At 56.9% G+C, this 20,318-nt stretch overlaps 2 protein-coding genes across 5 annotated transcripts; one reads left to right on the top strand and one right to left on the bottom strand.

The window, feature by feature from the left end:
- Positions 1–999: 999 nt before the first annotated feature.
- On the bottom strand, positions 1,000–14,173 carry PRPF31 (pre-mRNA processing factor 31). Its single transcript, XM_079118177.1, has 14 exons — positions 14,041–14,173; positions 13,145–13,329; positions 12,970–13,030; positions 10,700–10,783; positions 9,999–10,096; positions 9,265–9,371; positions 8,841–9,010; positions 7,975–8,132; positions 5,567–5,656; positions 4,002–4,129; positions 3,836–3,908; positions 3,011–3,139; positions 2,834–2,932; positions 1,000–1,401 (listed from the first exon to the last, which is right to left on the bottom strand). Exons 2-14 carry the CDS (start codon positions 13,319–13,321, stop codon positions 1,276–1,278), a joined length of 1,500 nt encoding a protein of 499 aa, XP_078974303.1. The 5' UTR covers positions 13,322–13,329; positions 14,041–14,173; the 3' UTR covers positions 1,000–1,275.
- A 55-nt stretch (positions 14,174–14,228) lies between these two features.
- TFPT (TCF3 fusion partner) lies at positions 14,229–20,303 on the top strand. 4 transcript variants are annotated; one of them, XM_079118256.1, is made up of 6 exons: positions 14,229–14,551; positions 16,399–16,657; positions 18,579–18,649; positions 19,418–19,487; positions 19,564–19,782; positions 20,130–20,303. In XM_079118256.1, the coding sequence occupies exons 1-6, from the start codon at positions 14,529–14,531 to the stop codon at positions 20,247–20,249; spliced, it is 762 nt and encodes a 253-aa protein (XP_078974382.1). In that variant the 5' UTR covers positions 14,229–14,528; the 3' UTR covers positions 20,250–20,303. The 4 variants fall into 4 exon arrangements, with proteins under 4 accessions (XP_078974382.1, XP_078974385.1, XP_078974384.1 ...); XM_079118259.1 differs by having other exon boundaries at positions 14,542–14,654; XM_079118258.1 differs by lacking the exon at positions 14,229–14,551 and adding an exon at positions 14,585–14,702.
- The last annotated feature ends 15 nt before the right edge of the window (positions 20,304–20,318 follow it).

Here is a 20,318-nt window from a genome sequence, read left to right as displayed (position 1 = left end):
CTGCACATTAGAATCACCTGGGGAGCTTTAAAAAATCCAGATACCCAGGCTCACACTAGACCAACCATTGCTTTCTGGGGGTGTAACTTTTCCAGAAATGATTCCAGTGTACAGCTAACCTGAGCCAGTCACAGAAAGGCTTTTCTACAGCACTGATTTCCAAAATGTATTCCTTGGATCAGCAGCATAAATATCACCTGAGAACTTGTTTGAAATGCACATTTTGAGCCCCACCCTAGTGAAACTGAACCAAACTCTGGGCCCAGTAAACATGTTTTAACAAGCCCTCCGGGTAACTCTGAAGCACATTGAATTTTGAGACTCACACCTTTATGCCTCCATCCCATTCACCACTGGCAGGCAAGGAGGGAAAGGAGACTCTGAACAGAGAAGTGGACAAAGGTCCTTTCCCTGCCACACTGCTGCTCACCAGGATGCCTCTCCTCTCGGCCTAAGTGAAGGCACTTCAACTGAGCCCCAGTTCCCAGACTGGGTGGCCAGTGTGAGTGAGTGAGGGTGTGTGTGCTCCATTTGCTCACCTGGCAGGAGCTTTTAGTCCTTAGTTCCTACCAGTGCAGGGAGTCTGCTTCCCTCACCCTCGTCAGGGCTCAGCACCCGCTACCCACCACAAACATGGGGTTAAAAATAACAGAACCTAGCTATTGGGCGCCTCTGAGTCCAGATGGGGTGCTGTGCATTCTTTCCGGTCCTCCCAGGTACCTCATGGGGTGGTGTGGATGCCTGGGAAGGTGAAGCCACTGGCCCAAGGGACCAGAACGATCCAGTCTGCCCGTGTTGCATGCAGGCGCCTCTTTTAGCCACACAGCTGGGGCATCAAGATGACTGATGTCTCCAGGGCTTCCAAGATGGGCAGGGCTTTTCCCAGGAGCCCAGGATGAGGGAGGGTGGGGATGGCTCAGACACCACCCGGTTTGGAAGCCCCAACTCTTTACCTAAAACCCGGTGGCTCTGAACAAATGATCACTCCCCAAAGACAGATCCTGGTACTGTGCTTTTAATTATACGCTTCCCTAAAAAAGGATCTGTTGTCTTCTCAGTTAAAAAAACGAGTGTGATGAAGACCAGCTCTGCCCGATGAGGTGGTGTTCTCAGTCCTGGGGCAGCGGACAGAGCCTCTTCCATCGACTCCGTGGACACCCTGGTCCTGAACCAACAGCAAGGCAGAACAGGGTTTCTGCCCCAGAACTTTCTGGCTCTGAGCCGGATCCTTTCAGAGGGCTGGATGTTCATGCGTCTTCAGTGGGTGGCCATTTCTCAGGTGGACATGATGCCGCTCTTCTCACCCTTGACCTTGAGGAACTCGGCCATGCTAGAGAAATACTTCTGGTTGGCCTCGGCCACCTTCTTCTCAGCTGCTTGTGGGTTCACAATCTCCAGACCCTGGGTGAGGAGTGAGAGAATGAGAAGTTGGGTGGGGAGAGGTCCAGGCCTCCGACCACGGTCCCCTTCACCTCAGGAAGGGAGCCTTGCCACCCCAGAGCTCCCCACCTTTCCCAACAGCCCTCAGGCTTCAGTGGACACCAGAACTGCTACCAGTTCCTGGGGTCTCCTTCAACTCAGAAGATCCTGACCCAGCAGATTTGGGGCTGAGGGGAGAGGGCCCTAGGCATCAGGCTTTTCAACAAGTTCCCAAGATGATGCTAAGTCACCAGTGTTTGAGGAAAGTCCTTCCTGCCTGGTTTCTGGTGAGGAAATGAGTCCCAGGGCAAGTGGCTGGCCAAAAGTCCCAGCACAACACTGCCAAAACCAACCCACAAGGATAACGGTAGTACTGTTCTGAATTCTTCCAACACAGTAGTTCTTTTTTGTTGTTTTGAAATTTTTTTCTTTTGGTAATGGGGACTGAACCCAGGGGCACTTAACCACTGAGTCACATCCCAGCCATTGTTATTTTTTATTTTGAGACAGGATCTTGCTAAGTTGCTTAAGGCCTAAATCGCTGAGGTTGGCCTCAACCTTGCAGTCCTGCCTCAGCCTCCCAAGTTGCTGAGATTACAGGCGTGCGCTACCATGCCCAGCCCAATGCAGTAAATGTTCTCTTCTGCTGAGGCTTCCCTGGCTGCCCTAACCCAGAACCTTCCCAGCCTCTTTGCTGCTGTGTCTCTCCCTGGCACTTACCATCCTCTTGCACACTGGGTGCTTTGCTCATTTGTCCACCCCACTGCTGCCCCATAAGCTCCATGAGGGAAAGACTTGTCTCTTTAATCCACTGCTTTATCCCCAGAGTCTAGAACAGTGCTGGAAGCTTTGTGGCCACTCGACAAGACACTTGCTAGCAAGAGAGTGAACTCATCAGTTCGTCCCGACACTATCGGATAAGTTCACCCTACTTTGTAGCGAGTCAGCAAGGAAGAGAGAGACATCCAGCTCCACACTTGCCCATCACAGCTGGGCAGGGACCTGAACTCAGGCATGATGTCCAAGTTCACCTGACTGCCATCTTTCTTGAGCAGGGCCATGAGGTACTCCAATTGCCCCAGCCATTTCCAAGGCAAGGACCTGGAGGCTGAGGGACGTAACCTACTTGGACAGTAAGTGTGATAGCTGGACACAGTTCCAGGCCCAACTCTAAAGCTGGTTTGTGCTGGCCACAGCCATGTGCCACCTCCTGTCACAGCTAACCCTGGGCACTTAATATGTACCAGGGATGCCCGAGCCCTTCATGCACCTTGTCAACACAACCTCTACCACAGCCCTACCACGTGCCCATTTTAGAGGCAGAGGAGGGGAGCTTTGCCAGGGTCACTCAGAGGGCCAGGGAGCAGAGCTGACCAGGGGCTGGAGCACCTGACCGCAGTGAGGGTAGGTGTACCTGGAGAGGGGTGAAGGCCACGCTGGAGGCAGTCCCAGAGGAGCGGTCGCGGATTGTGGACTTCCCACCATACACAACGCTTTGCTTCTGCAGGGTTCGCTGCAGGAAGAAGGCTGTGAGCTGGGTCACCTGGCCCCTGGCCCCCTTAGCCCCTGGCCCCACTCAGATGTCACATACCTGTAGTGTCTTGGAAATCCTGGCTTTGGTGGCCTCGTTTACCTGTGTCTGCCGCACACGGCCACTACCTGACTTACCCAGGTGGCCCAGGCTAAAGCCTAGGTCTTCCTGGTAGGCATCCTCCTCGATCTAGTGAGGGAAAGGATGTGGCAGTCAGACAGTGAGACTGCACTCAGCCAGCCCCCGGCACCCCCAACTCACTGAGCCCAGGCAGTCTCCCGTCAGCTGGCCTCAAAGGCACCCATTCAGCCTGAGTGCCTTCTCAAGCCCCAGCCGAATGGCTCTTGGGTGACAGTGCTCAGGTGATGCTGAGACCCTTGAGAAACTGGGTCCTGGTGCTGCTCCCTGAGTTAGCGAGAGCCACCGCTCCCTTAGGAGCATGTTAGAGGTATCAAGAAGTGGGCTGGGGTTCACTGCCAAGGCGGCACCTGAGCTAGTTCTTAAGGGACCTGCTGGAGGATACTCAGATATAGGAAGGGGTGCAGCCAGGGGGCTCATGAGTAGCTGGGCCCCTCACAAAGTCAGTTGAGCCCTCAAGGGGGGAGGGAGGAGCCTGAGAGGCGTGTAGGGCTCAGCTAAGGAGCCTGGGTAGAAGAGACTGGCAGGGAGCTGGGGAGCCAGGCAAGGGCAGCCAGCTGTTACAAAGATTGGCTGGGTGCAGGGAAAGGAGACAGGCTGGGACAGGAGAAGCGCAGAGGCTGAGCAGCCTCAATGTGAGCAGGGCAGGAGGAAGAAGGGAAGGCAGCAGGAGGCACAGGGCTGCTCGATGCCTGAACCTTGGTGGGAGGACACCAGGGTTCCTTAGCTGCCAGGCAGGGATCTGACCTCCCCAAAACTCATGCGGTTGGCCTGCTTCCGGATCTCTGTCAGCCCCAGCCGCTCCTTCATCTTGCGGTACCTGTGACAGGTTGGGGGGACAGGGGCACAGGAGTCAGCTAAGAGCACGCCAGCCTCTTCCTTTTCCACCAGCACCGGACCCGGGGCTGTTCACCTGCGGCCACCTCGCTTCTTCCGCTGTCCGTCCAGGGGTGCGGGCAAGGGCTTCACCTGCTTCACGGGCGGCGGCTCCTGCCACTTGTCAAACTTGCGCTCGATCTCGTCCTTCAGCTCATAGCCCACCTGGGAAGGGGTGGGGAGAGGCGGTGGCTGCTCACCTGGGCTGCCCACCAAGCCTTCCTTGTCCATCCACCCACCATCTCTGTCCACTTGAGCAGTCTTTCCAGGAGTCTCTTCCTCCTTGGGTCCTGGAGGATCCCGTGGGCTCTCAGGGTTTCAAATCCCATCTAGGACTTTGTGACCCTTGGACTCTATCTTGGGGCTCAGCCCTCACCTGACTTCAGCACTCTGTGGACAATGGCCTCCACATGAGCCCTTCAACTGCAACACAGCCAGGCAGAATCCCTGCCTCCTCCCCTCTCTAGCCTCCCGCTCCCTTATCCCAGGCCAGTAGACGGCAGGTCACCTCCACAGCCTCTCCCCACACTGCAGTTATCACTCTAGGCTCTTCCTTCAGAATGAACACCAGCTGGCCCCTCTCAGGTGCCTCTACTACAGCCAGAGTGCTTATGGCCGTGAGCGATCTACCCACGTCCCCAGGTCCCTCTCTCTTGGGGCTCACAGTGCTCCGGCCTCGGGGCCTCTACATTGATCATTTCCTCTGCCTGGAAAGCCCTTCCCCCAAGTATCCAAGCCGGTCACCCCCTAACTTCTGTCCCCTTCAGAGACACCCTCCCTGACATCCTAGCTACATGGGATTCTCAATTCCCTCCCGCCTGGTCCCTTGACTGTTCCTGGCATTTACTCACTTAGCACTGAGGGACCCTGCACACACTCTACCACCAGGTCACCCCTATCCCAGCCAGGATGTAAATGCCATGGTGTGTCTGTGCCATCCCTGCTGAATCCCCAGCTGAGAGACAGAAGCACAGAGCTGAACACTTGACACCACCAGGTGGGCTGCTCGGAAAACAAAGATACACAAGGTGGAGACAGAGCTCCTTTCCTGACTAAATGCATGAAGGAAATCAGAAGTCACTAAATAACTGCTGGAATGATGTCCCACAGCCCCTGCTTGTAGAAAGGATACTGCAAAAGAAGGTCCCCTCAACACACCCAAGGATGTCCAGGTCCTAATCACCAGAACCCATTACTGCCGCTGTGGAAGCGACTGGGCAATGACTATAAGGTGGGGTGGTCTCCCATTGTCAGTGTGGGCGCCGTGTCATCACGGGTCTAAAAACAGAGTCAGAGAGACCAGGATGCTGCACGGCTGGCTTTGGCCTGGGAAGGAGGCCACCTCTGGAAGCTGGCCGGCTGCCTGGACATCAGCTCTGAGACCTATTTTGGACTTCTGACCTCCAGGACTATGAGACAATAAACTTGTGTTTCAAGCCCCTAAACTTGTGTTGACTTGTTACAACAGTCCCAGGGACTTAAAATAGAGGTGGCCTCCGCGGGGATTAGACACCATCTGTGCTGTCAGGATGGCATACGTTTGCTGTGGGCCTCTGGTGGTAGTTCACCCCCTGGATGGACCCAGAGGCCAGCTGCCCTCACCTTCCCCTCGGTGCTCTCGTGGAAACTGTCCACACGGGCTGCCAGTGTGCACTTGGCGGCCACCAGTCGGGCTGCTTTCCGCCGGAGATCCTGGAGCGAAGGAAAGGAGGGCAGTGAGGCTCTGCATGAACCAGCAAGCCAGAGGTAATGACCACAGCAGCTTCTCAGCAACTTCTCAAGGGCCGGCTGTCCACTCCAGGACCAGGAAGGGGAGTCCACACCCTGGATGCATGGGCTCCAGACACTCCTGGGGTGCACTCTTATCCCCAGTTCACAACAAGGTGGAGGACGAGGTTGGGAGCAGAGCCACTTGCCCAGGACGTCATGCCTGACAAGCAGTGGAGCCTGTGGACAGCGAGCCACTGTGACGAGGACACCACTAGGACTGCAGTTCAGATGCTGGCTGTGCTACATATGCCCCAGAGCCCATAGCATCAAAATGCAAACATCAGGGGAGTGACTGTCACCCCTACTTTCCAGATGTGGAGGGAGGCCCCTAGTAGCGTGGTCAGGGAAGCAGTTGGTTGGTGATGGAGCCAGGTTCCAATCCAAGTAGCTGAGCTGTAGTGCCCTCAGCTCTCAGCCATGAAGCCATGGCCACCCCACTGTCCACAGCTGTGCCTGGGCTGATCTCGGCTAGAGAGGGGAGGGGAGGAGGGACCCTTGGTGACATGAATGGGGTGGCCTGTTGTGCACCAGGCTGCCCAGGGCTGGATGACTCTCATACCTTGGAGTAGGGTAGGTGGTGCCAGAGGACCTGGCCCATGAGTACTGGGCTCCAACACCCTCTCCCCCGTGAGCATGCAACTCAGGGCATGCTGCTGGCTTCCTTGGGTGTTCCAGTAGTGGTGCCTGACCTGGAAGGTCACCACGATGACCATAGGAGAAAACTCACCATTCAGCACTGGCCACCAGCACTGTTCTCCCACCCCACAGGTGGAAGGGCAGCTAGACAGGACGCAAGGCACAGGATAACAGATCAGGTCTGGGCCTAGGCCTGCCCATCCCAGAGCCAGTTCTGTCTCTTGTGCTCATGACAGTCATGGCTCTCACCCAAGAGGAGGGGCCGGGACCAGGCAACAGAGGGTGGACCCCCGCTCTGGGCCAACAGCCTGGATTCAGATGAGCTCTACTAACTGCTCTTGGACAAGCCATCCAATTTCTGTGCCTCGGTTTCCTCCTCTGTAAAATGGGTGGCAAGAGCATATGGCAACACTAGAGTAGAGTGAAGTGTCATCTTCCCAGGGTGGTGAGGATTCATGAAATCGCTGAGTGTTTCTGAAACTCCAGCCATCACTGCCCCAACTGCTGACACCACAATTCCGGCCATCACTGTCACTACACTATGTCACGTGACCACCAATCCTTTCTTAACCTACTCATAAACAGCACAGACCTGTTTAAGAAGGCAACTTAATGGTATCACAAATGGGGGGGTTAGTTACAGAAGCAAAGTATGTGGTGATAAAACATAAAGACTCATCGGTATGTCCCTAAGAGTCATGCCTCTGTGCCTCTGAAGGAAGGTGGCTCCTGTTGTAAGAAACATGAAGACAGTGCATGAAACACAAGGCCACAGACTCAATCCATAATGATAAAACAACAAAGCCAGTGAAGGCAATTTGTATTAAAGAATTTAATCTCTAACCTGGGCTCCTGGGAGGTGACCATGGCTGGCCTGGGGCCCTTGGGCTGGCCGGCAAGTTATGAGGTAGTCCAACGTACCTACACAGCTGGCCCCGCAGGAAAGACCACCCCTGTGACTTAGGCTGGGAGCTTTGGTTTGCAGACTGAGATCAGTCCCACAGGCAACTAGGTCATGTCCATGCAGTTGAGCCCCAAGAAGGCCAACAGTGAGGCCTGCAGGAGCTTCCTGTTGGTCATACTTTGTGCCACTGTCATGTGCTGATGCAGGGAGAGCAACGGTGTCCTGACTCCAAGGGATGAGGACTGAGAGCCCTGATGTGCTACTCTCTCCTGCACCAGCCCTACACCTCTGTTTGGCTGATGTGAATCTGCACCCTGCCCTGTAATAAACCTTGACAGCATCTCTCAGGCAGTCCTGCAAGTCCTTCTAGTGAACCATCAAACCTGAGGGGTCTTGGGTACCCCTAACTCACAAGTTAATCTCACACTGTTTGTCCAGGCCTGCTCTGTAGGTATTCTGTACATCACGGGTCCTCACTGCAGCCTCATGAGGCAGACACCAATCTCTGAGCTTTCCAGAGGACAAGCCCAAAGCACAGTGAGCAGGCCTCACTGAGCTCACCTGATTGCTCAGAGGTGCTGCAGAACCCACGTCCTGGTTCCTATGCCTGTGCTATCCTATTCTCCAGGCTCCTGACGGCTACTGTCAGCTGTGCCAGAAGAGGAACTGGGGCTAAGGAGTGACAACATGGAGGGCTCACCGGGGGCAGGGACTGTACAATGTCGCTGTGGTAGATGTAGCCGGTGTGGGGCAGCACTGAGGTAGATGAGAAGCCGGACAGCGTCTTGCGCTGGGCCCCAAGCAGCATGATGTTGCAGGCGGGCATCTTGGAGAGGTTGGTCAAGCCGCCAGCCACACCTGCAGTGGGAAACATGGAGCGTGCATCTGGGGACTGTGTGCTATGTGCCTTTACATGAGGATCTGCCTGGATCCCCACAGTGGCCCTGCCAGGAAGGGCTGATGTCTCTCATCTCACTGGGGAAAGATTTGGAGGAGGCTCAGAGGAAACCCAAGAAGAAGCTGACCCAAAGTTCACGTGAAGCTGCATTACCCCACTCTGAAGATGGCGACTGTTTTGGAACAGTTGTCATAAAACCAGGAGCTCCTTGACTACAGCACATGGGTCTAGTTCATCTCGGTTTCCACAAGACTGTAAGGTATGGGGAGGAGGGTGCTGCACGCCAGGTAGCACAGCAGTGTTGTGCTGTATGGGGATCTACTTGGCAAGGGCCCTGCTGCCGAGCTACACCCCTAGCCCTTTCTATTTTGAGACAATGTCTTGCTCCTTGCATAGGGCTTTGCCGAGTTGCTGAGGCTGACCTTGAACTTTTGATCCTTCTCCCAGTTTGCTGGGATTATAGGTGTGCACCCTTGCACCAGCCACAGGATGTTTTTAAGGATCAGGCAAATTGTCTCATCAAACAAATGAATCCTTAAAACAGTAACTTATGTCCAGATATAGTCACATTCTGAGGGACTGGAGCCTCCAGGGACAAGAGCCCCCCTTTGTCCTGGTTATACAACCCATCAGCTGACCCATCTGTGGGACATGGCCCAGGGCCTCACCCATGATCTTGGCGGCTGTGGACGCTCCAATGATGATGGATAGGTTGGGTGCGATAAAGGACATGCGGGACTCCACGTACTCATAGATGCGGTGCTTGGAAGCGTTCAGCTCCAGCGCCATGTCGCAGGCCTCCTCCAGCCGCTCCAGCTCCTCCTCTGACAGCTGCTGCCTGCAAGGCAGATGGCCCCAGCCCTGCTAAGTACCCCAGCTGCCTGATGTCCCCAGGCCCCTCAGCTGTGTGTGGGCATACCTGTGCGTAGCTTTGGGGCAATCAAGTCCCATCAGCCTAGAAGCTTAGGCACAAGGAAATCACCGTTCTCAGCCAGCACCACCCTGGCAGGCCCTTGTCCTGCCTTTCTGGCCTTTGCTGTGAGCCGGGCCTGGGGAGGTGGGCAGCGCAGCCCCCCCACTTGGCATACGTACCCCTGGGTGGTGGAGGCGGTGACACTGACAACCATGATGGTGGCATTGGTCAGGATCTGCTGCAGGTTCTCATTGTTCTTGCACTTGTCCAGGCTGTTGCCCAGCTCCTGAGGGGAGGGAGCAGGGTCCCGGGGACTCAGGAAGGGCTGGCTCTTGCTCAGCTCCCAGTTGAGCTTCTGCTAGAGTACACTGGGAGACACTGGCATGTTGCAGTCTACACACGGGAGCCTCTCTTACCTCTTACCAGTCCCCAGAGCTTCATTCAGAGCATTAGCTTTGCTCAGAGCATTTAGCATTAGTTGCTCTGTTTGGCTGATCCACAAATGGGCCTGAGCAGAGTGGTCACCCAGGGAGAAGTGCCCTGAAAAAGCCCACTGGTCCATCTGACCACGAGCACAGATTTCCTTGGCCACCATTCTGGTCTTTTCCTTCAGCCTTCAGACCTCAACTCAAATGCCACTCTGGCCATAGTTGGGGCAGCAAGGGTCAGGCCAGTGGGGATCCCTTTGGGAGACCAAGGGAAGCGAGCAGCATGGGGGTGGAAGGGCCACAGAATGTCCCTTCCAGGTTCCGTCCCTCCCTGCTGAGCAGATGGGAGCAGTGAAGCCTCTAGTCACACCTCTCTAGCAGCTCCAGACCGCAAGGTTTTTGGGACCAAAGGCCTGAGAGTGGGCCCTGCCCCCTTTTGTACTGCCAGTTCCAGTTCCTCCAGAGTCCTACTCCTCCCCACTCACCTTGACGGTGCGGATGTAGTCCAGTGCGTTGGGGACCAAGGACTCCAGTTCAGGGAATCTCTTTGAGTACTTATCGCGGATGAACTTATGGATGATGTCTAAGGTGAACAGAAGGGCAGATGTCCAGTGAGGGGGAGGCAGGCTCTACTGGTTGTCCCTAACATCCACTGCCCCCTCTTCCTTTAGTAACTAAACCCCTGAATGACAGTTTGGCGCATGGACACCAAGCATAAAGGCTATATTTCCCAGCTGCTCTTAATGGTAGGTGTGCCCACATGAGTTAGTTCTGGTCCACAAGGTGAAAGCCAAAGCAACACGTACAATATCCAGGAAAAAAGAATCAGGCCCCCCTCTTCCCTGCTGGTGGGAATGTGGAGGTGATGGCTGGAAGCAGGGCCTCACCCTGCAGCATGAAGTAGGTAACAGATCAACAAGACAGGAAGACTGGGTCCTGCAGAGAATCCAGGGTGACGCTAGGCCTGATCTGCTCACTGAGAGCATATATCGCATGACAGCCACTCTATTACAGCAGCTGAACCTGAATCTGAGCTAATACAAGGACTTAGGGGAAGGCCCCTGGGAATGACCCGTGAAGGAAGTGGACCAGGTTCCTGCTTGTCCCTTCTCTGAGGATGGGGGTAGGGAGGTGAGGGGAAAGGAGCACCAGGCCAGCTGTCCTCGCCACCCTTCCTGGCACTCACTCAGCTCATTCTCAATCTCCACGGTCAGGTTGTTGGCATCCACAATGACACGGTACTCAGGGGCGGCCTCCACTGGTCCCATCACTGTGAAGACGAGAAGCGGCCTGGACGGGGTGTGTCTAAACTCCACCCCCTCCTAGGTCACAGCGAAGGGAGATTAGGTTTGAAGGCAGAAAGAAGCAGGAAGGAGAGGCTGAACGTCCACTAGCGATGGGTTTGTTTGCAAATACCTCCTGAACTCATGGCCTGCCTCCAATCTCTCCCTCCAGTCTGTCCCATGGGCCAGTCTAGACCTGACCCTATTGTGCCCCAGAACCTCCTGTGGCTCTTTATCACCCTTAGGCTCACACTCAAGATTCCCAGACTGATAGTCAAGGCCTCATATGCCTGGAAACCTGACAAGGACCAGCACAGGCAGCACCTTTGGTGCCCAGGACACTGTGGCCACTCAGCTAGTACTTGCTGACTCCCGCTCTGCAGTCTGGCCTCTCCATCCTCCACCCCAGCCTCTCAGCAGGCCTTCATCTCTTCACACACCAGCTACAAAGGCCAGGCTACAGGCCTGACACTGAGGTGGCTTCGCTCCCCTGGCTTTCGCGTGCTCTTCCCTCCCCTTCAATGTCCCTTCCAGAAGCTCCTCACTCTGCATTAGTGATATCGCAGTGGTACTGGCAATGACACTGTCACCACAAGTGGCAGTCACAGCAGTGCCACGAACAGGACTCGGCAGGGACCTGTCGGGCATACTGGTGCTAATTTACTTCACCCACAATCACCCAGGAAGATCAGAATTGCAAAGGAGGAGATGGAGGGAGCTGCCTGATGTCAGAGTCAACAGACGGCAGACTGAGACCTGACTGCAGGCAGGGTGGCCGCAGTCATAACGTCTCTAACCCAAACGCCTCTTTAAGCCCTTAAGACTCAGATGGTGACCCCAGGGAATCAGACGTCCCTGCACTTCACAATTCTTGCTACCTCTGTTACACAAGGATCATCACCTGGTTTGAGGTGTTTTGTGCCCACCTCCTCCACCAGATGCCAGGTCCAAGCAGCTCTGACTCAGTCCCTCAGGTCGGCCTCACATCAGGATGTTGCCAGTCTTTGAAGCTGCCCATGGTTCTCGGAGTCAAGAAGCTCCTCATCCTGGTACTTGGAACCCCGTAGGAGCTGATTCCTTCCTGGTGGCATCTGGGGCTCTGGGCATGCTGTTCTCTTCCCCTGGGACCCCTTCCTCCCTTTCTTTGCTTGCTATATATACTCATGCTCCAAACTCCAATTCAGGCATTACTTCCTTCTTAACCTCTGAGACAGGTTCAGCCAATCCACGCTGTGGCTCTGAAGTGTGCAGGGCATGTCACCACCCACTAATAACTGCCTGGAACCTGGCCTGACTCCTCCACTAGACCCTGAGCATTCTGAAAGCAAAGACCTGGGTTGATTCAACTGAGTGCTCAGGAAAGTGTTAAATAATGGAGGAAGTGAGTCTCCCTGAAGCTCTGTTCTAACTACCTCACTCCTATACCCAGCAGCTTCCCAGGGATTCTGCTGCTAAGGAATTTCATTTGAGTGGCCCATCTGCCCAGTAGGGGAGTGGAAAGAAGACTGCACTCTTAAGATGTCATCTGAGTGCTTAAGAGATGACCCAGTGTTTCCCAAAGCTGGAAGTGAAAAAAGGACTTAGGTGATACCTTAACAACTGTGTTTATTTTTATGGTTACTTTGTATTTATCAAATGATTCCCAGTGTTTCATTTGTAATACCAAATCCTTAATTCTTAAAAAAAAAATTTTTTTTAGTTGTAGACAACTATTTTATTTATTTATTTATTTATTTATTATTTTTTTTTTTTGTGGTACTGAGGATTGAACCCAGTGCCTCACACATGCTAGGCAGGCACTCTTACCACTAAGCTACAACCCCTTAATTCTTAAATGTAAGCAGAAACATCCATTAATTTAAAGAAAACATTAAGTAAATAATAGGCTATATGGTTTACAGAATGGCAAAAACTATAACTGGTCATGTCAAACACCAAGTTTAGGGAAACTAGAGATAAGTACTATCACAATTAGTAAATGTTCAACACAGATTAAAGACTTAAGTGTCAACTTTATAATGCAATATATTTTTAGGGGAGAAATAGATTGGGGTGGGATGAAAGAAAAGATAGCTCTGGAAAAGGCTGAGAGAACTACACTCAATTTTCAGAGCAACACACACCAAAAGAGCCAGGGGGCCCAGCAAGACAAGGGACAAAGGGGAGGAAGTACCTTCTGAAGCTCTGGCCTGCTTGCTGATATACTCCTCAATCTTCATCATGATCTCAGCAAACTGTCAGAGGAGAGTAGAGTCAGAACCCAGGACTGTTTAAGAAGTGCTGTGGCCCTCACCCCTGCTCCTGGGAGCTTCTGTTTATAGCACATCCACACCCTCATGCCTTCTCACCATTTTGCTGTCCCATAGCTTGGCGATACTTTTGACTGAGTCCCCAGAAAGATCCAGCTGGGTCTCCTCCTGTACATCCTCAATGGCTGGCTCCTCCTCTTCCTCTCCATAGCTTCCCCCTTCCTCCTCTTCTGCTGCCTCCTCAAGATCAGCCAACAGTTCATCTGCCAGAGACATCCCAATGCCTATGGGAGAGCAAGACCATACCCCAATTAAGTCCCACCTTATTACCAGACGGCAGGCCCTGGTCCTTTTGGTTTTTAATTTTTTAAGATGTTGATAGACCTTTATTTTATTCATTTATTTATATGTAGTGCTGAGGATCAAACCCAGTGCCTCACACATGCCAGGCAAGTGCTCTACCACTGAGCAGCAACCCCAGCCCCGCCCTGGTTCTTCTTTATCAATACTCTAGTATGCAGACTCCATAAGGACAGGTGCTTTCCTTTGCTTTGTGCCCTCAAGTGCAGCACACCCCTTTCACCGCCACCTTCTTACCAACTTCTTCCCACACCTCTGGAACTTCGCGCAATCAGTCTTCTTTGCCTAAAGCGGCCCTTCGCCTGCCTCTTCACCAGCCCAACACCTCGGCCTTGAGCTCTCCTACTCCACCTCTAACCCATGCACCCCGTTCCAGCCCAGGGCAGCCTTGTGGTACACAGCCCGCACGCCCTGCGTGTCTGCCCTCAGGCGCTTCACATTTATGAGCGGTTCCTGCTCAACCCCGCCTCCCGGGCATCCGTCAGGGGCGCCAGTTACTCCCCTGGGGCCATGCCCTGGGAGAAGCGTCATCAGACCTTTGCGCGACCGGCCCAGGAAGACCCGTCCTTCCCACACACTTCCTCCCGCACACCAGGCGCCGGCCTCCGCCTTCCCCTCCTCTCCTTCTCACTCACCTCTTCACTCCTCGCTCGAGCACGACTAAGACAGCAGCTCTGCGAGAGCGGTCGGCGCTCACTGATGACGTCTCAGGCCGCGCCGTTACTGAGGCAACGCTGCGCTCTGATTGGCCACCGCCCGCGACTTTCCGGCAGCTCTAGGAACAACAACTTTATTAGCACCTGTCGCCGAGCCGAGACGGGGTTGCTGGGGAGAGGACGCGACCTGCAAGCGGGGGTCGCCGCGGACAGGAGACGCGGGGTCTGGACAGGGATAAAGACGGCGCACCGCGGACCACTGGTGGCGGAGTTAGATGAGAAAGCAAGGCCTTAAGCCGGGACTCGGGGCGTGGGGGAGCCGAAGCCGGATACAGAAAACTACAACTCCCAGGAGGCCCCGGGCAAGGCCGAGCTACCCGGGCCGCGAAGCATGATGGGACAGGTAGTTTTGCGCACGGCTCAATCTGGGCGCCTGAGGCTGAAGCGTTAACGTCGGATCTGGAGACATGGAGCTGGAGCAGAGAGAGGGGTGAGTGGCGGAGCCCCGCCGCACAGCTCCAGAAGACGCGTGCCCTCGCGACCTGCGGCCGTCCGCGTTCTGCCCCGAGGGCCGATGGGGGTTGTAGTTCCTGGTCTGTATAGGAGTGTCCTGCACCGGAGAGAAGGCTGTCCAACTCCGGGTGTGAGGCTGGAGCTTGAGGGCGCGGACCCCGGGTCTGAGGAAGGAGGCTGGGCCTGGGCCCCCGCGTCTGAGGGAGGAGGCTGGGCCTGGAGCCCGGGTCTGAGGGAGGAGGCTGGGCCTGGGTCCCTGGGTCTGAGGAAGGAGGCTGGGCTGGACACCTGGGTCTGAGGGAGGAGGCTGGGCCTGGAGCCCGGGTCTGAGGGAGGAGGCTGGGCCTGGGTCCCTGGGTCTGAGGAAGGAGGCTGGGCTGGACCCCTGGGTCTGAGAGAGGAGGCTGGGCCTGGAGCCCGGGTCTGAGGGAGGAGGCTGGGCCTGGGTCCCTGGGTCTGAGGAAGGAGGCTGGGCTGGACCCCTGGGTCTGAGGGAGGAGGCTGGGCCTGGACCTCTGGGTCTGAGGGAGGAGGCTGGGCCTGGAGCCCGGGTCTGAGGGAGGAGGCTGGGCCTAGAGCCCGGGTCTGAGGGAGGAGACTGGGCCTGGTCCCCCGGGTCTGAGGGAGGAGGCTGGGCCTGGTCCCCCGGGTCCGAGGGAGGAGGCTGGGCCTGGAGCCCCGGGTCCGAGGGAGGAGGCTGGGCCTGGGCCCCCGGGTCCGAGGGAGGAGGCTGGGCCTGGAGCCCCGGGTCCGAGGGAGGAGGCTGGGCCTGGACCTCTGGGTCTGAGGGAGGAGGCTGGGCTGGACCCCTGGGTCTGAGGGAGGAGGCTGGGCTGGACCCCTGGGTCTGAGGGAGGAGGCTGGGCCTAGAGCCCGGGTCTGAGGGAGGAGACTGGGCCTGGTCCCCCGGGTCTGAGGGAGGAGGCTGGGCCTGGTCCCCGGGTCTGAGGGAGGAGGCTGGGCCTGGGCCCCCGGGTCTGAGGGAGGAGGCTGGGCCTGGACCTCTGGGTCCGAGGGAGGAGGCTGGGCCTGGTCCCCGGGTCTGAGGGAGGAGGCTGGGCCTGGGCCCCCGGGTCTGAGGGAGGAGGCTGGGCCTGGGCCCCCGGGTCTGAGGGAGGAGGCTGGGCCTGGACCTCTGGGTCCGAGGGAGGAGGCTGGGCCTGGGCCCCCGGGTCTGAGGGAGGAGGCTGGGCCTGGACCTCTGGGTCTGAGGGAGGAGGCTGGGCCTGGTCCCCCGGGTCCGAGGGAGGAGGCTGGGCCTGGACCTCTGGGTCCGAGGGAGGAGGCTGGGCCTGGACCTCTGGGTCTGAGGGAGGAGGCTGGGCTGGACCCCTGGGTCTGAGAGAGGAGGCTGGGCCTGGAGCCCGGGTCTGAGGGAGGAGGCTGGGCCTGGGTCCCTGGGTCTGAGGAAGGAGGCTGGGCTGGACCCCTGGGTCTGAGGGAGGAGGCTGGGCCTGGACCTCTGGGTCTGAGGGAGGAGGCTGGGCCTGGAGCCCGGGTCTGAGGGAGGAGGCTGGGCCTAGAGCCCGGGTCTGAGGGAGGAGACTGGGCCTGGTCCCCCGGGTCCGAGGGAGGAGGCTGGGCCTGGAGCCCCGGGTCCGAGGGAGGAGGCTGGGCCTGGGCCCCCGGGTCCGAGGGAGGAGGCTGGGCCTGGGCCCCCGGGTCTGAGGGAGGAGGCTGGGCCTGGTCCCCCGGGTCTGAGGGAGGAGGCTGGGCCTGGAGCCCCGGGTCCGAGGGAGGAGGCTGGGCTTGGGCCCCCGGGTCCGAGGGAGGAAGAGGGCTGGAGAGGGGCATTCTGGGGTCTGATTCTCCCTGATCCCACAGAACCATGGCCGCCGTGGGCTTTGAGGAGTTCTCGGCGCCACCAGGCTCGGAGCTGGCACTGCCTCCATTGTTTGGCGGCCACATCCTGGAGAGCGAGCTGGAGACAGAAGTGGAGTTTGTGTCTGGTGGTCTGGGCGGCTCCGGGCTCAGGGAACGGGATGAAGAAGAGGAGGCCGCCCGGGGTCGGCGGCGGCGCCAGCGGGAACTGAATCGCAGGAAGTACCAGGCACTGGGGCGCCGCTGCCGGGAGATCGAGCAGGTGGGTGAGTGCGGCTTCCCGTTTGGGGTGCCCTGCCCTCAGGCATCACCACTCGGGATCTCGGCTCTGTCCACAGGCCCTCCTGGCTCCTTAGCTAGCCCGGCCTTCCGTCTGTTCCTTTATGGGCCGATCATTTACTTACCACCTGTTTCGGGCCTGGGACTGCTGCTGCACCTGGAGAGCCTTTCCCGGACTTCCTGACATCCGGCCCAGCGGATGGCTCCCTTCGTGCACCTCACCGGCCTCGGCCCAAGCCCTTAACAGAAGGCCCTGAGGCCAACCTGCTCTGCCCCTGAACTTCCCCTGCCTGGAATCCCCACATCCCCACATCCCCTTCCACAGGCTCAGATTCCCCAGCTGGGATGGTTGCTTGTCTCGTTGATGAGATCAAGGGTGAAGCACCGGGCCAGGGACACTAGGGCAAGATGCTTGGGATATATATTTTCTATCTTTCTTGAGAGTGAGGGGACCTGTTACGAAGTTTTAACAGAGGGAGACCCAGATCTAGGTCCTTGAAAGACTCTGAAGATGGTCCTATCAAGTGTGCTCAGTAAGCAGGTACCAGCTCAACAACAGGTAGTCACTGTCTGTGACAGTACGGGACTAGAGTCTGAACTCCAGGTGTCCCAGAGGTGTTCCCAGAGGGCTGGGAGGTTGACTGTGTTGCAGGCCTTCCTCCTAGCTTACAGTGGCCAGTGTTCTCTAGTGTGTACAGGCGTCACCCTGACCTCTGCCTTCTCCCTGCACCTGTTATGCCTTTCCCCTTTTTATAAGGATGGCAGTCAAGCTGGGTTAGGGTCTCCCAGTGACCACGCTTTAACTTGATTACCTCTGTGAAGACATTCTGAGGCGCTGGGGGTTGGCCCTCCAGCACACCTTCTTGGGGGTACACAGGTGAGCCCATGACAATGGTGTGGGTGGTTCAGGGAGCAGACAGTATGGGGACCAGGAGACAGGGGAGGTATTCAGAATGCTGCTTGACTGGTGAATGGCAGAATCCAAGGGAACTCTACTTGAGGCTGCTTTCAAGCCACTTCCTAGGAGCAGAGTCTGTTCCTATCCGTTTTACACATTCGGAAACCCAAGCCTCAGAGATTAAGTAACGCACCCCAGCAAACAGGTGTAGCAGCAGAGCCAGGATTTGAACCCAGGTCTTTCTGAGCACGAGGAACACATGCTTCAGCCACTAGGCTGTTGCCTGAGCCTTGTCTCCCTCCCTCCACATCTAGGCTGGGGTCCTTGAAATTGCAGGGGCTGTCCCCTTGGCCTGGAAAGCTTTCCTGCTGGTGGTCACTTGTTTGTCTCCTCCCATCACTCAGTCCATCAGTCTTCTGACAGCACTCACTAAAGTAGCCCCCTTGTCTCTGGCATGTCAGCCTGGCTGGCATACAACAAGCACTTGGCACGGCAGTTGCTCATTCAGCAAGGCTGATCTGAGGGCTGCTGTGTGCAGGCCCTAGGCAGTGGCTGTCCTTTGGAGCTGACATTATGCAAGATAAAGTCAACAGATAAGAGTGCTGTAAAGAAGAGGCCAGAGAAGGGGATGGCTGGGCAGGGTTCTGGCATGGGACTTGGGGAGGGGTGCACAACTTGATGGGACCGCTGGGTGAACTCCCTGAGCTGGGAGCAGTTGAGCTGAGTAGGGGAGAGTGACCCAAGCAAGGGGCCAGCCTGCTGAAAGCCCTCAGGACAGGAGCGTGCTTGGGAGTCAGGCATCCACAGGAGGCCAGCCTGCTTAGAGGGTCTGAGGGAGATGATCAGGAGATAACGGGTCCAGGGAAGGAGTGCCAAAGTAGGGCCTTAGGCCCTGGGATGCCTCATCCACCCCCCAGAGCCCCATACGTGGAAGGTGCTCCATCAAACACGCTGAGTGAGTGGGAGACTAGTGGATACAGTGTACCTGGTCTCCATCTCCCTGCAGGTGAATGAGCGGGTCTTGAACAGGCTCCACCAGGTGCAGAGGATAACTCGCAGACTCCAGCAGGAGCGCAGGTAAGCCCTTCCATGCTTCCACCCCTCACCATCTCTGCCGTCTCCACCCACCTGGCCCTCACAGGCCTCAAGGACAAGAGGCTGAAGATGAAGCCCAGGGTTGAGGCAGACAGGGAGAAAGAGTGGAGCTGGGTTTTAGAGGACAGCTGCCCCCAGCTCCAGGGAAGGGCTGGGAGAGCAGGGACTGAGTGGAGGGGACAGGAGGATGGAGCGCTGGCACCTATTTGCTATTTGACTCTCAGAAAGCAATATCCCGTCTGAGCTGTGTCTTCCAATCAACTAAGGGCAATACCAGTGTCTCGAGGCTGCTCTGAGGGTTAGCCTGGGGCTCTCGGAGCTTCTTGCAGTTGGCCCTAGAGTATGTATTTGTGGAATGAAAGATCACCGTGTACAACAATGCCGGGGCCCGGGTGTACGGCGCGCATCAGAAAACCTTGGACGCGGGAGCAAGAGAAGCAGCCTGGTCAGAGGTGAGGTCCCCATCGGCGTGTTCTGTGCTCACCTGTTACTAAGACTCGGCTCACTAGTCAACGTTTGCCAGCTGCCAGCCTCACAGAGCACCCTCGAGAGTATTGCTGCCGGTGTCCATTCCAGTCAGATCAGGGGTCCCACTGGCTGGCGCCCAGCTTCCAGGCCGCTCGGGCTGCAGAGCTCTAGACCTGGACCAAGGACAACTCTGGCTGCAAGTAGAATGAGAGCTGGGTTCTGCAGTCCCCCTGCCCACCCCACTATCAGCACTGTTCCCTGCTGTCCCCTCTGTGCACACAGGTTTCTCATGAGGGTGCTGGACTCCTACGGGGATGACTACCGGGCCGGCCAGCTCACCCTCGTGTTGGAGGTGAGGCACTGGCCCCCAGGCAGGTCGGGCAACTGAAGCCCAGGACACCACCTTGACCTCCTCTCTTTACCACCAGGATGAGGGCAGCCAGGGTACAGATGCCCCCACTCCAGGCAATGCTGAGAACGAGCCTCCAGAGAAAGAGGGGCTGTCCCCTCCCACACGGACTCCTGGACCCCCAGAACCCAGCAGTCCAACCCCTGGTGAGGGGCCCAGTGGGCGGAAGAGGCGGCGGGCACCCAGGGATGGATGCCGGGTGGGAGCTGCGCTGACTCCAGAACTGGCCCCAGCACAGGTAGGACGGAGTTCAGGTGCTGGTGCCAAAGTGTGGCCTGGCTCCTGGGCGTGGCTGCTGTGCTGGGAGGGGCCCAGGGCTAGGCAGAGCTGGGGAAGGCTGAAGCAGGGAGGGTTGAGGAGGTGGGGCTGGACAAGGACTTGAAGGGGAAGACCTGCAGGAAGAAGTGGCTGGAGAGGTGGGGAGAGAGGACGGAAGGAGGACAGGCGGGTGAGGGTAGAGAATGTGTTTGGGTCCAGAGCTGGGGCTGCCTGAGGGTGCAGGAGGAAGCTGGCCTCGCGAGCCGTGCTGGAACCCCAGGCCTCTTCTGGTTCCCAGGCCCACTTGTGCTTTTCCCCACCTCCCAGATCAAGGCCGAGGAAGACTTTGGCTTTGAAGCAGACGAGACCCTGGATTCGAGTTGGGTTTCTCGGGGACCAGACAAACTGCTCCCCTACCCTACTCTTGCCAGCCCACCCTTTGACTGAACCCACCCCAATAAACTGCCCCCGCCCCATTCACCCTGGTCCCCGACTACTGCTTCCATTTCTCATCAC

This window comes from Sciurus vulgaris, assembly GCF_902686455.1.
Source record: "Sciurus vulgaris genome assembly, chromosome: 17".
Taxonomy (NCBI): Eukaryota; Metazoa; Chordata; class Mammalia; order Rodentia; family Sciuridae; genus Sciurus; species Sciurus vulgaris.
Note: the sequence above shows the minus strand (reverse complement) of the source record. Positions and strands in the feature narration are given on the sequence as shown.